Here is a 15,888-nt window from a genome sequence, read left to right as displayed (position 1 = left end):
TGTAGAATAAAATAAGGAGACAACTGAGAGGTGAGATGCACAGGTGGAAAATGCTTTGTACCTGCCCTGAGCTGATGAGATCCCACATATGGTGGAAACTATTTTAGAGAAAGAGTAAAGGATCCCAGCCAGTGGAGCAGCAGCTAGCAACATGGTATTAAAGTATATCACCAGGTCATTAAGAAAGGTGTCAGAACAGGCATGGTCAACTATCTGATTGAGTTCGCAGAAAAAGTGGTGGATTTCCAAGACTGTACAGAAGGTCAGCCGTAACACCATTAAGCTTTGTAACAAGGAATTGAGAACACTGATGACCCAGGACACCAGAACCAGCAGTCCACAGAGCCGGGGGTTCATGATGACCGTGTAGTGCAGGGGGTGACAGATGGCCATGAAGCGGTCATAGGCCATCACAGTCAGGAGAAAGACGTCCAACTGTGCATAGAGTAGGAAAAAATACATCTGGCTGAGGCATTCTGCATAGTTAATGACATTGTCCTGAGTCTGGATGTTCCACAGCATCTTGGGGATGGTGGTGGAGGTGAAACAGATGTCTACAAAGGACAGGTTGGCCAGGAAGAAGTACATGGGGGTGTGGAGGTGGGAATCAGAGCTGATGGCCAGGATGATGAGCAGGTTTCCAAACACAGTGATCAGGTACATGGAGAGGAAAAGACCAAATATGAGTGGCTGCAATTCTGGTCCCTCTGAAAATCCCAGAAGAAGAAACTCTGAAATTTGTGTAACATTGCCTGTTTCCCTGTTGTGGTGATGACTATAAGGAAGGAAAAAACAAAAACAAAAACTATGATTAATTTTCAAGCAAAAGAGCTTCATCTATTTATTACACTTTATTGTTCTTAAAGTTTTATTTAAATTCCAATTAGCTAACATAAAGAGTAATATGAGTTTCAGGTGGACAATACAGTGATTCAGTACTTCCGTACAGTTCCCAGTGCTTATCCCAATAAGTGCCCTCCTTTATCCCCATCACCTATTTCACCCATCCCCCCATGAGCCTCCCTCTGGTAAGCAACAATTTGTTCTCTAGAGTTAAGAGTTTAGGTCTTGGTTTGCCTCTCTTTCTCTTTTGTTTTCCCTATGATCATTTGTTTTGTTTCTTATTTTCCACATATGACTGAAATCATAAGGTAGCCATCTTTCTCTGATTGCCTTATTTCACTTAGCATAATACACTCTAGTTCTATCCATGTCCTTGCAAATGGCAAGATTTCATTCCTTTTTATGCCTTAGTAATATTCCACTGTATACATATATTACTTCTTTTTTATCCATTTTTCAGTCGATGAACACGTGTCATTTCCATGGTTTGGCTATTGTAAATAATCCTGTACATGTTATCTCTTTAGATTTGTATTGTTGTACCTTTGGGTAAAAACCCTAACAATGCAATTACAGGATTATAGGGTTGGTCTATATTTAACTTTTTGAGGAACCTCCATACTGGTTTCCAGAGTGACTACATCGGTTTGCATTCCTACCAACAGGGCAAGAGGATTCCCCTTCTCCATGTCTTGCCAACAACGGTTATTTTTTATGTTATTGATTTTATCTCTTCTGACAGGTTGAGATGATATCTCACTGTAGTTTTGATTTGTAACAAATGGGCATTATTAACAGAGTGACATGTTACAATTTATGTTTTGCAATCAAGAAAGAAATATGTATTATTTGGATAGATCTAAGCCCATTTAAGGGAAGTTACCTGACATCTCTGATTAAGAATTCCGGCCCGTTCAGCCTTTTCCCTAAGAGGTCATGTATTGCAGTTTTAATGGGAAATGCTTTCCTGTATTTGAGGAATATATGTTGAGTACTGACGTCTAGACAAAGAGCAGAGGGTGCTGAGATAGAAAACTCAATACATCCTTTGGGTAAATACCTAGGAGTGCAATTGCTAGACCATAGGGTAGCTCTATTTATAACTTTTTGAGGACGTCCATACTGTTTTCCTGAGTGGCTGCACCAGTTTTCATTCCCATCAACAATGCAAGGGGGTTACCCTTTCTCCACATCCCCGACAACACCTGTTGCCTCCTGTGTTGTTAATTTTAGCCATTCTGACTGGTGTGAGGTGATATCTGTCTGTACTTTTGATGTGTGTTTCCCTGATGATGAGTGATACGAACATCTTTTCATGTGTCTGTTAGACATCTGGATGTCTTCTTCGGAAAAATATCTCTTCATGTCTTCCGCCCATTTCATAACTGGATTATTTATTATTTGGATGTTGAGTTTGATCAGTTCTTCAGAGATTTTGGATACTAACCCTTTATAGATATGTCATGTGCAAATACCTTCTCTCATTCTCTAGGTTGCACTAGTAGGTATTTACCCAAAGGTTACAAAAATACTAATTTGAAGGGGTACACGACACCCTGATGTTTATAGCAGTGATTATCGACAGTAGCCAAACTACGCAAAGGGCCCAATGTCCACCGAATGATGAATGGATAACGAAGATGTGGTATATATAGAAAATGGAATATTACTCAGCCATCAAAAGGAATGAGATTTTGTCATTTGCAATGACCTGAATAGAGAGAAAGTGTATTATGTCAAGCAAAATAAGTCAGTCAGAGAAAGACAATTTCCATACGATTTCACTCATGTGTGGAATTTAAGACACAAAACAAATGAACATAGTGGGAGAAGAAAAGAGAAGCATACCAGGAACAGACACTTATCCGTAGAGAACAAACGGAGGGTTGCTGGAGGGACGTGGGTGAGGGATGGGTGAAACAGATGATGGGGAAGAAGAAGGGCACTTGTGGTAATGAGCACCTGGTGTTGTATAGAAGTGTTGAATCACTAAATTCTACACCTGAAACTAATATTCCATTGTGTGTTAACTAAGTGAAGTTTAAATAAAAACTTGGATCTCAGTTTGTTTCTCAGGCACATATTACATGGTGCACTGGGTGTTATACACAACTAATGAATCATGGAACTTACATCAAAAACCAGGGATGTACTGTATGGTGACTAACATAATATAATAAAAAATAATATTATAAAAATAAATAAATAAATAAATAAATAAATAAATAAATAATACTTGGAGAAACAAAAAAGAAAAGTCCGTACAATCCAATGATGGAGAAGGAATATATATATAAAAAGAAATCATACACCATGTCTGATGATGATGGGGGTAATGAAGAAAAAAAATGTCGGTATAAAAAGGAGTGGATGGGGAGGGTGCTGAATCTTTTTTTTTTTCCTTAAGTCACTTCATTGCATTTTTTTTCAATGTACAGTTAGCCAACATACAGTACGAAGGAAGGGAAAACTGAAGGAGGGTGCTAAATTTTAATAGGAGTTCAGGAAGACCTGCAAAGAAGTTGACATTTTAACAGAGGTTCCAGAAAGACTGAGCAGGAGGCAGGAAGATATCTGGGGGACGTGTGTGCCCTTCAGGGAAAGCAGAGCAAAGGCCCTGCAGGAGGCACTTACTGCAGATCTGCAGATCTCAACATGCAGTCATTGTGGTGAGGGAATGAGCAAGAGAAGAGAGATGAGAGGTGGTGGCAGAGAACGTTGAGGACCGAGGGGGCTTTCCTACCACTGATGGGACTTCAAGACACAGGGAGTCCTTCCTTCACGTGGTGTTCTTTGCATCTTATTAATTGTGTTCCATGGTATTCTGTGAATAGAGATGGATTCTTTCTTTATTTCCATCCGTTCTTTAACGTTCTGACTTTTGAGGGTGACACATTGGAGTATATGAGCTCAGGTACCATTGCCCTGAGGACTGTTCATGCCCCACAACACACACACACACACACACACACACACACACACACACACACGGTGCACTTTGGCCTCCTGGAACTATGTTACTATCATGCCTTTCTTGCCCCTAGGCCACAATAATTTTGAAAGAAATGCTACAAGGCAAGCTATCAGTATGAGATTACCTTTACCCTGAAGACTGAGTAAATAGTACTTAAATTCTAGGTAGTAAGTCTCTACTGGATATGGAAACATGGGGCTACATTTTAACATAATCATCTTGTGTCCTAATATTTAAAGAAACAAAGGAAAGCAGTTCCAAAAACACAGAGGAAATAAATGGACACAAGGGGTAAAAGAGATCTAATAAGCTCAGGTGTTCCCTCAGAGACTGATGAGAGAAGAGCTTCCCTGGTTCTGGCAGCATTCCAGCCACAGTCCACATACCCTGATGCCCAGAATAATTAACAAAGCAGGAAAATAAGAAGAAAGGAGTGGTATTTTTGTGATGTCAAGACATTTTACAGATTGAATATCCCTCTACAAAAATGTGTAAAGGGAATAAACCTGCAATTCACAACAGAAAATACACAATGTATGGCAAAAAAGGGAATTTTCAAAGATGAAATAATAAAAGACTTTTCTGAATTATTTTAAAGGCACAACTTTTGGAATCAGACAACCAGGTTTTGAATGTCAGATCTACCATATATAAGCTGTTTGAACTTGGGAGAGAAAACCAATCCATTCCAAAGGTGAATAACCTCACTCAAATAGTGTGATAGCAGCACCCATCCTCTTAGGGTGGCAGACAGCAGTCATCAGTATATGTAAAAACATCACAATTATAGTTCCTTCCTGTGGGTCAATCAGTGATTATCACCAGTGAAGTGATTTGGTTGAGTTTTTCTTCTACCTTGGAAATGTCTACATAGTTTCCGCACCTCTTGCTATGAAGTATTACAAAGTGAAGCTAGTTTGCATATCCATTTTTGCATATTGAACACAATTTTTTAAAGATTTTATTTAGATTATCCCATAGGCTGATGGTGGGTAGTAAGGAGGGCACGTATTGCATGGTGCACTGGGTGTTATACGCAACTAATGAATCATTGAACTTCACATCAAAAACCAGGGATGTACTGTATGGTGACTAACATAATATAATAAAAAATAATATGCATAAATAAATAAATAAAAAGATTTTAGTTAGAGAAAAATAATAAAGGCAGAATTTTTTAAAAACAAAGATTTTGTTTATCTATTTGAGAGACGGAGACAGTGATAGCAAGAGAGAGCATGAGTGGGGAGGAGAAGGAAAAGCAGTCTCCTCTCGGAGCAGGGAGCCCATGCAGGGCTGGATCCCAGGACCCTGAGATCATGACCTCAGCCGAAGGCAGATGCTTAACTGACTGAGCCACCCAGGAGCCCTTGAAGACATTTTTANGCCCATGCAGGGCTGGATCCCAGGACCCTGAGATCATGACCTCAGCCGAAGGCAGATGCTTAACTGACTGAGGCACCCAGGAGCCCTTGAAGACATTTTTATTTTTATTTTTTTTTAAGATTTTATTTATTTATTCAACAGAGATAGAGACAGCCAGCGAGAGAGGGAACACAAGCAGGGGGAGTTGGAGAGGAAGAAGCAGGCTCATAGCGGAGGAGCCTGATGTGGGGCTCGATCCCATAATGCCAGGATCACGCCCTGAGCCGAAGGCAGACCCTCAACCGCTGTGCCACCCAGGCGCCCCCCTTGAAGAAATTTTTAAAATGTGAATACTACGTGTGAGAGAAGGTGCTGAGAAATGTATGTCTCAGGATGTCTGTTGCAAGGCAATAGCTGTCTATATGGGTCTGGGGCTTTCTATAAATACAGAACACGATAAAAATGCACCACATCTTAAACAGTTCTCTGCACGTGCTTCAAGCCTAATAATATGTCTTCCTACTCCCATGAAGTGCAGACTCCTTGGATATGTTCTAATTTCAATGGAACCACTTTATGTCCCCCCATTCCTTCCCCCGTCTCATCCAAATGGTCTTGCATTCACACCACGTATTGTCAACAATGATGTCTGTATTGCTGAGACCAATGGACACTTCTCTTTTGAACACATTACATAAAATAATTATAAATGAGTCTACCTAGTCTCAGGCNTTATAAATGTGTCTACCTAGTCTCAGGCGACCTCAGGTAAAAGTTCTCAGCTTCCATTCTCTCTGATCCTTTCCTGAAATACCTGCTGGGCTCTCAGACTCACCTGGTGGGGTCTTTAAGAGGAATGTCTCCATGTGGAGGTCCTAATTCCTCCATGGATGGTTGATGTTGGATATTGAAGCTCTGTTCCCAGACAGGACAACAGGAAGCAGTGAAGCATGGGTCCTCCAGCCAGACTTAGGAACCCAACAATAACAACCATGCCCTGGCCAGTCCAAGGATTCACGTGCTGAAGTTCTGCAGTAGAGGAGATATTTACAGCTCCCTGTGTCTGCTCACTAGGCGCTGTTTCCATTGTTACTCCCACCTCAGAGCACTCCATTCCCTGTGGGCCACTGCTCTGGAAAGAAAGGAAAATTTTCCTGCTGAGACTCTGTTCCTGGGAGACCAGAGTGGAAGTCAGGTGAATCCAGTTTTGTATTCCTCTTTATCATGAACTTGTCTGCCTTCCAGAGGTCTAACCTCCTTGCACTGTCCCTTAACCTTGAGATGATATTGAATTGTTTTAGTTGAGGGTTTACTTTACCATTTATGGCTTTGGGGTGATGTTAATGGAGAATCCACGTGATCCTCTTCATGTGGGTTTTGAAGGAAAATTATCAGTACTCACCCTAGAGTCTGAAATAAATTCTGTATTTGATTCTTCAAAGTGAGGGTCCCTGAGTTGACAGCAAATACACCTCTGACAAAGACTTAGTAGGCAGAATAATGACCCCCAAATATTTTCGCATCTTAATCTACAGAATCCTTAANTACCATTTATGGCTTTCGGGTGATGTTAATGGAGAATCCACGTGATCCTCTTCATGTGGGTTTTGAAGGAAAATTATCAGTACTCACCCTAGAGTCTGAAATAAATTCTGTATTTGATTCTTCAAAGTGAGGGTCCCTGAGTTGACAGCAAATACACCTCTGACAAAGACTTAGTAGGCAGAATAATGACCCCCAAATATTTCCACATCTTAATCTACAGAATCCTTAAGTACATATTCCATAATGGCAAGGGAAAATTAAAGTTGCAAATGGTATTAACATTGCTAGTCAGCTCCTAGGATAAAGTTATTCTGATTATCCAAGCGGGCTCAATAGATCACAAGGGTCCACCAAATGTGAATAAAGGGAGACAGAAGTCTTGGAGTTGAGGGAGATTTTCAGTTGTTCTTTTGCTGGCCTTTAAGATAAAGGGAGGGCACAAGAGCCAGGGAGTACAGGTGGCTCTAAAGCTGGAATAGGCAAGAAAACACATTCTCTGAAGATCTCTAGAATGAACTCTTTCTGCAGACAGAGTGAATTTAGCCCAGGGAGACTTTTTCAGCCTTCTGACTTCCAGAACTATCAGAAAATAAATTGATTTGTTTTATTTTTTTTTTTAATTTTAATTTTTATTTATTTAATTTATTTGATGTAAAGTTCCTTGATTCATTAGTTGCGTATAACACCCAGTGCACCATGCAATACGTGCCCTCCTTACTACTCATCACCAGTCTATCCCATTGTTTTAAGGCAGCATCATGGTAATTTGTTGCCACCACAATAAAAATCTAATCATCCAGACATTTATCCAGTAACACTTTATTCAAATGAAATGAATTCAGCCTTAGATCTTATTTATTTATATTCTCTTGTATAAGGACATTCAGTGTTGGNGAGTTGAGGGAGATTTTCAGTTGTTCTTTTGCTGGCCTTTAAGATAAAGGGAGGGCACAAGAGCCAGGGAGTACAGGTGGCTCTAAAGCTGGAATAGGCAAGAAAACACATTCTCTGAAGATCTCTAGAATGAACTCTTTCTGCAGACAGAGTGAATTTAGCCCAGGGAGACTTTTTCAGCCTTCTGACTTCCAGAACTATCAGAAAATAAATTGATTTGTTTTATTTTTTTTTTTAATTTTAATTTTTATTTATTTAATTTATTTGATGTAAAGTTCCTTGATTCATTAGTTGCGTATAACACCCAGTGCACCATGCAATACGTGCCCTCCTTACTACTCATCACCAGTCTATCCCATTGTTTTAAGGCAGCATCATGGTAATTTGTTGCCACCACAATAAAAATCTAATCATCCAGACATTTATCCAGTAACACTTTATTCAAATGAAATGAATTCAGCCTTAGATCTTATTTATTTATATTCTCTTGTATAAGGACATTCAGTGTTGGAATCCTGCTTTAAGTAGAAAAAGAAATCTGAAGTCACTTTGGAGTTGATCAACCCCAATAGAGGGAAGAGAAAATCTCCCATGTCATGAGCCATACTGACTTGCAGGCAGGTAGATGTAAGTTCAAATTGCCCCTTTCCATCCAGGGCCTGATGGACCTTGGGGATGTTTCTTCTATTCTGTGGATCTCTTTCCCTTCAGCAAAAGAGCAAGTATAAGAGATCTCAGAGAATTCTTATGGGAGGGCAGATGTGGTGGATCGAGTGTCCAGGACACAGTGCCCTCTGAAAAACACCATTTATTTACTCACTCACTCATTCCCATGACATGTTCCAAAGTAATTTTAGGGAATCTACATAATACTTAGGACAAAACAAGACACTGTAAATGCATAGGACAAGAGAAATATTGTGGCCAAAGGAAAGCAGACCCAAAACTAGGTGAATAATTACATGAGTAAACCAAATATCTACCATGAAATGTTACATTGTTGCCAAAATTGGGCCTCTGGTAGGACTCCGAGAATTCCAGTGAAGACAAAAGACTCTGTTGTTAGGAAATTTGGCTACACAGATGGAACAACTAAGAAGAAAAAGTGTCCATATTCAATTAGGGGTAATTTGTCTCTATCATCAAAGAAGGGGCATGATGTCTCTATGATAACATGAGGAATACCAGCCTAAGATGTGTTGCTTATAATACTTTTAAAAATGATATTTAAAAAATTTAAAAAATTCTACGCAAAGATAAAAGAAAGAAGTCATAATGGCAGGCTTTCCAATGACATAGAATACAGTGCCCCAAAATGACTGTGCAAAATAATTTCATCTGGTCACATATGCAGTGCAAATCATTGTGAAAGTTATAGATATTTGCATTGGAAAACTAAACGTAAGATTCATACATGCTGTTTGGAATAGTTAAGACTGATGGATGAAAATTATTGACTCCACACAGATGGCAGAAAAAAGCAGTCATTATTGAGTTTCTATATTTGCCCGTATTATATGAAGTAAGGAGGTTTGAGGGAAGGCATAGAGGAAAATAAAAGTGAGGAGATAAAAGTTGAAGGACTGGAAGGCACAGATGTTCTGGACCAGCACAACTCAGTCATGAATGAGCAGGGAAACCACATTGATCTTGTCACAATGTCTATTAGGATTCAGCAAGTCTGAATGTGGCCTGGGGTTCTGCATTCAAAGCAGCTCTGGGCAAGGATGCTTCTGCTGGTCCACGGACCACACGCTGAGTAGCCAGGTTATAAGGGACATGTCTGCTTTGGAACTAGGAAGACATTTCCTGATGGCAGTGGCAGCAGAGGGAAGGATGGAAGCATCTCAAATTCACCAACCAAGGCAATTGTAACAGGGTAGTTTTATTAATCCTTTCACCAGAAATTAAAGGCAATCACGTTTCTGTGCTGTCACTGTGATGGTCATTGAATGCTGATGTTTTTCTTTTTCCTGCTAGTTATTTCATCCCCATGGAATCAGGAAATCAAACACATGCTGCAGAATTTCTCCTCCTGGGGTTTTCAGCAAAGTCGGAGATTCAGTTCATGCTCTTCGGGCTGTTCCTGTGCGTATACTTGGTCACGTTCACTGGAAACCTGCTCATCATCCTGGCCATCTGCTCAGACCCCCGCCTCCACACCCCCATGTACTTCTTCCTGGCCGACCTGTCCTCTGCTGACATCTGTTTCACCTCCACCACCATCCCCAAGATGCTTCTGAACATCCGGACTCAGAGCAAAGTTATCACATATGCAGGCTGCCTCAGCCAGTCATTTTTTTTTTCATTGTGTTTGGATGCATGGACAATGTACTCCTGACCATGATGGCCTATGACGGCTTTGTGGCTGTCTGTCACCTTGACACTTTCAAGGCTGTCCTTCTGCACAAACATGGAAATCCCACACTTTTTTGTGATCTTCCTGAAGTCCTGAAGCTCGCCTGTTCTGACACCCTCATCAATAGCATAGTGGTGTATTCTGCACCTGGCCTTCTGGCCGTGATTCCTCTCCATGCAATACTGTTGTCTTACTGTCAAATTGTTTCCTCCATACTGAGCATTTCCTCAGCCAGCAGCAAGTACAAAGCCTTTTCCACATGTGGGTCTCACTTCTCGATGGTCTCGTTGTTCTATGGAAGAGGCCTTGGGGTCGACCTCAGTTCTGCAGTGACTTCATCCTCCAGGACAAGTCTGGTGGCCTTGGTGATGTACACCATTGTCACCCCTATGCTGAACCCCTTCATCTACGGCTTGAGGAACGTGGACAAGAAGGGGGCTGTGATCAGGCTCCTTGGCAGGGTGGTGCCTCTCAGTGTCGGGACCATCACAGGACTCTCCTGAGTAGCTGGGCACACAATATGGAGGCCCAGAGATCCTGGCTTCCTTCATCCACTATTTTTATTTTTTCCCCAGGTGTACACATGTTAAAGCAGTTCTTTCCTTGGGTCTTCCTTCTCTTCTCTGATTTTCTTCAGGTTATATCTTGGGTTCCCCTTTTCACATTATAACTAGTCATTTTCACTTGATGTGAATACACCCTGGTATTTTCTTGGTAATCTTTGGTAATGGTTTAGATTTCTTTCTTTTCCTTTCTTTTTTTTTTTTTTAGAGAGAGAGGGAGGGAGAGAGGAGAGAGCAGGTAAGCGGTGCAGCAGGCTGAGGGGAAGCAGGCTCCCCGCTGAGCAGGGAGCCGGATGTGGGACTCAATCCTAGGACCCTGGGATCATGAACTGAGCCGGAGGCAGACACCCAACACACTGAGCCCCCTGTGTCCCTGGTTTGGATTTCTTCAAACGATAAGTCAAACCTCATGCAGTTAATATCCATCCTCAGAGCGATGGGCTGTGTGCCAATTTTGGAGATGTCCTGAAAACTCATTTCCAGAGATGTTTTCTCTGGTCACATGAATAAAATCTACTCAAATATTTGTCGCCACACTTTTTTTACCCTGATCTGATTCACTTTCCTTCCAGTGACGTTAACTTTACTAAGTTTCTCTGCTGCCCACAATATAGACTCCTTGAATTTCAGAACTATCTCTTCCCTATCTTTGAGACTGCAGTGCCTAGTATGGTTCTCAGTATGGAGTTTATGTTCAGTGAATATCTGTTGAGTGAAAAATAGATGGGTGGGTGGTCAGAACCAGAAAAAAAAAACGTATTGATTAAATGAAAGCTTTTGAGCTAGAAAAGAAATTTGGTGGGTTTTTGTTTGTTTTTAATAGCATTCAAGCCCACTGTGGATTGAACCCATAACCCTGAGATCAGTACTCGAGCTGAGATCAAAAGTCCTCTGTTTAAGTGACTTAGCCACCCAGGCACCCCAAGAAATTTGGATATGGATCTTGAGAACAAAAAATAACAGTAGCACTCTGCTGACACTGTTTAGGTGTTTATACACATTATCTCATGTAAGTTTTCCAAAATACTTATGGGATTAGTATCATTCCCCATTTAATACTGAGGAGGAGGCAGAACTTATGACACGTCATTGACTCAGTCAAAGTCATGGCTGTGGTGAAAAGTCTCACCCTTTCTGAGGTCTGTGGAAGTCTGCCCAATTGAGATGCTGACCACATGGAAGAGAGTCAGAAGAACCATTACACTTCACCCACATACCCTCTCTCACAAGGCAGCACACTCAGTGCCAGGGGAGAGCTTTTCGGCCAGGGACTTCTCCCAGGGATGAACGTGAGTGTGTGAGTGTCTGGCTTCCCCCGTTGTGCAGGATGCTGCCAGTGATACCCACTTCATTCCCAAAACACCCAGAACACTGTCCCAGAGGCAGAGGAATCCTGGGCTCACTTCCTGTCCCAAGAGACCTTTTTAGTGTCATCATGAGCTTAGGCAATGTGGAACTTAGATGGTCATGGTAGTCTCTGTGGATGGAGCACCAGCTCTGTGCCATGGAATTTCCTGTGAGCTCTAAAATATTATTAAGTTCTCAGACCAAATCCTTAGATGGGATTTCTCCAGTTTATGGACAGGAAACAAAGACTTTACAGGTTCATTTCCTGTCATGAAGGAAAAGAGATACCTGTCAACTTGTTTGATCACCTAAAGTCAGAACTGAGGTGGGTGGGAGGATTCTGGGAGAAGAACACAACTAACTCTGACACTGGACCACAGTCTTGATACCCAAATATGTCTACACAACAAGAGAGGCAACATCAACAATTGGGAGCTAGTTACAGAGGCAGATTCTCTGGGCCGCCCTAGACATACCAATTTAGTAACAGTGCTTCCCAAATGCCCTCTGGAGGCAAAATCGTCTCTGGTTGAGAACCCCTGGCCTATCTTGTTGCATTCAATCAAAGAACATTAGTTCTTAATGACCCAGTTCATAATTCTTGGTTGATCACTCAACCCTTCCAAGTCACATTTCTACAAATGTGCAAAAAGGCTCATCATTTTATGGTACTAATAGAACGTCTTTTGCAAAAGTAAATGAGACAATCCATATAAGAGTCTAAGCTCAGTCCATGATGGCTTAAATGTTCTAAGTAGATTTCTTAAAAATATCAAATGCTTTAAAAGTTGAAGACTAAATGTCAATTTTTAACCTGTATTAAATATATAAAGGTCCTAATTGATTTGTGAAAAGAATTATGAATCCAAGAACTTTTGTACCTGTGGTTTTATAGCAAAGGAACACACTTTTGCTTGTTGGGGTAGGAAGAACAATTTTCTGGAACTATCAGGAGTTGTGCTTCCACCACAATTCAATGTTTTACAGACCTAGAAACATGGTAAAGACATGTTCCTCCGTCTTAGATTTGGAAAAAAAAAAACTTTCACTCAGGTCTGTGGAAAGTTTCAATGTTGGAGCTCTGGAAGCCAGGGAAGTTCAGGGAGGAGTAATAAACATTGGATGCACCTGAATTCTACCTGCTCTCTTGGGAACAGAGAATCTACAGAAAATAATTTCATTCAGTCCAGATAAGTTCCCATGGGGTGATGTGCTCAGGGGTTAGAGTAATAATGGGTAAGTGTGTCTAATGAGCAGGGTTAGGGAACAGATACAGCAAACACAGGAGCTGTAAATATCTCCTCTACTGCAGACCCTGGGCATGTTCAACCTTGAGCTGGAGGAGATATGATTTTGGCTTTTGGATTCCTAAGTCTGTTGGGGGACCCAGGCTTCACTCCTTCCTGCTGTCCTGCCTGGGAACAGAGCTTCAATCTCCACCATGAAACATTCAGAGAGGAGTTTGGATCCCCACATGAAGACCTTCCTCTCAGAGACCCCATCCAGGTAGGCCTCAGAACTCAGCAGGTATTTCAGGAATGGTTCAGAGAGAATGGAAACTGAAAGCTTTTACCTGAGGTCACCTGAAAGCCTAACAAGCCTAGCCCAGAGCCACGAGAACTTTGTGTTTGTTGGTGGGTGAACTGATTCATTTATAGTCAATTTATTTAATATGTTAAAAAAAGAAATGTCCGTTGAATTTAGCACACAAATGATTTGCCATGCACCCTGACTATGTATGATGCACTCTGATATTTCCTATTGTGCCTTATTTATCCTATTCTATTTTATTCTTACAAACCACAGTCTGACCCACACATGGTTCCAAGCTCAGAATATGGCAAATATTCCTCTCCCACATCCTCCATTCCTGTGCTAGTAACTCCCTGCTTCTGTTCTCTCTCATCACTGGCAACTTCTGTGAGTATAGATTCTCTCATTCCTTCATGCAATATGTATTTATTCCTACTGTTCCCAACCAAATTATGTTTGGGGGTAAAGAGTGGGGGTATGTATAACATGACCCATGCACTCACATTCTAGCAGGGGAACATACATAGAGTTAAATAAAAATTACACATTGATAGGCCCTACATCTAAACTATTGCAAGAGAAAGTGTCTTTTTTTCTGCAGGAATATTTTTAAAAACCTGCAAAACAAACAAACAAAAAAACAAAAATATTAAAAAAACCTGCAAAACAAAAACAGATTAATGAAGGAGATGACTCCTTGGAGTCTGAAGGAGGCCATGGGATTGTGAAGACAGAGAGGAGGTGAATGACCCCAAAGAGATCAGTGGGCGACTCCGAGCAGAGGGCAGCAGGTGTATGGAGGCTCTGAGCCTGGAGACCGGGGCTTCAGGTGAAGCTACAAGTCAAGTTCAGTGTTTGAGACATGGATGTGGGTGAGATGGCAAGAGTGGGAAGCTGGAGGGTCAGTCAGGGAAGGCAAGCCAAGTGTTGGAAGCTGTGGAATTTGAGGTTCAGTCTCCAGTGGGGAGTCACCGGGAAGGGGTAAAGTTGGGGAGCTGGACAGTAACTCAAATGCAATATAGAAAGATCTCTCTGGGTAAATGTGAATATTGACTAGAGCAGGACAAACTGTGGTAGGTGGAGAGCCAACAAGTTGCTGAAAGAAGGCTGTGTAATTGGGGACCCAGAGATGGGGAAGCGGTGGGGACATTGGAGAGAAGATAAAAGTCAGCCAAATCTCATCACCAGTGATAAGCACTCATTATCAACAGGAGGGGGATCTAGGCTAAGCTCTTTCCATATATTCACTAAATCTATCAACCACCTGAGGTGGATGGACAGCTCTAGCCTTACTATTTAGGGGAGGATTTTAACATTTTGAACAGTTTGGTTTTGCTCCAAGTTCAAGTAGCAAATATGAGAATATCCAAAATTCAAAGCCTGCGTTTCTCATTAGAAGTTTTGCATTTTATGTCATTTAGAAAAGTTCTTTTAGCAAATCATCTTTTAAAATCCCCCACTTTTGTTGTACTCCATGTATCTCCTTCTGTGAATTGTGGGTGTCTTCTCTTTTCTTGTTATTCTGGTGCAATGTTCAATTGGTAAGAAGTCTTGATAACGTAAAGACATCCCTACCTTTTCTTTTGGATAAATTGTGTTTTGCTGCTTTATTAATCTGGGCATCAAGGCGCTGTAACTGGCGTTGGAGTGTTGCCAGAACCAGGGCGTTTACTCCTCTTCACCATCTAGGGGCTACCTGAGCTTATTAGACCTTTCTCTCCATGTTTCGTCTTCAAAATTTTGGAACTGATTTTTTTTAAGATTTTATTTATTTATTTGACAAAGAGAGACAGCGAGAGAGGTAACACAAGCAAAGGGAGTGTGAGAGGGAGAAGCAGACTTCCCATGGAGCAGAGAGCCCAATGCGGGACTCGATCCCAGGACCCTGGGATCATGACCTGAGCGGAAGGCAGATGCTTAATGGCTGAGCCACCCAGGTGCCCCTGGAACTGATTTTTTTATGTTTCTTTAAATACTGGATACAAAATAAACATATTAAATTGGAGAGCTATGATCACATGCTCATAGGAAACAGCTATTAGAATTTGGATGCACTCTTACATTTTTAGGGGAAAGAATGCGATGCTGTTAGCTTACCTCATATCATTTGCCTACTTATTGTGGTTGGAGTTGAGAACAGTCTGGTAGTGCCATGGTACCAGGAGACCATAGCATGTGTGTGGCCTTCTATGGGTAACATCAACATTTCTCAAGGCTGGGGTTCTAGAACCCATTCCTCTTATATGTGACCCTTAAAATACTGGTGCCAGATTATTACATAACATATGAAAATAAGAAGGGGGACCATTTCCATTCAATAATTACATGGAAACAAAATTGATAATGTGCAAGGCATGCCATGTGAAGGAGGGGGGTCCCCGGGTATTGAAGGTCCGTCAGTACTAGGGAGGCCACACCATTCCTCAACATTCTCAGCCATCACCTCTCATCACTCTTCCACTTGA

General features: G+C 41.3%; 1 protein-coding gene and 1 pseudogene across 1 annotated transcript; one reads left to right on the top strand and one right to left on the bottom strand.

Annotated features, from left to right (window-relative positions):
* Window positions 1-12: 12 nt before the first annotated feature.
* Window positions 13-6,070, bottom strand: LOC117801741 (olfactory receptor 7A5-like; the record flags this gene model as incomplete). Its single annotated transcript, XM_034657175.1, has 2 exons — window positions 6,018-6,070; window positions 13-775 (listed from the first exon to the last, which is right to left on the bottom strand). Coding segments are annotated over exons 1-2 (816 nt in total), but the record flags the coding sequence as incomplete, so codon positions are not given.
* Window positions 4,478-10,677, top strand: LOC100478027 (annotated as a pseudogene).
* The last annotated feature ends 5,211 nt before the right edge of the window (window positions 10,678-15,888 follow it).

Source organism: Ailuropoda melanoleuca, chromosome 4 (genome assembly GCF_002007445.2).
Source record: "Ailuropoda melanoleuca isolate Jingjing chromosome 4, ASM200744v2, whole genome shotgun sequence".
Taxonomy (NCBI): Eukaryota; Metazoa; Chordata; class Mammalia; order Carnivora; family Ursidae; genus Ailuropoda; species Ailuropoda melanoleuca.
Note: the sequence above shows the minus strand (reverse complement) of the source record. Positions and strands in the feature narration are given on the sequence as shown.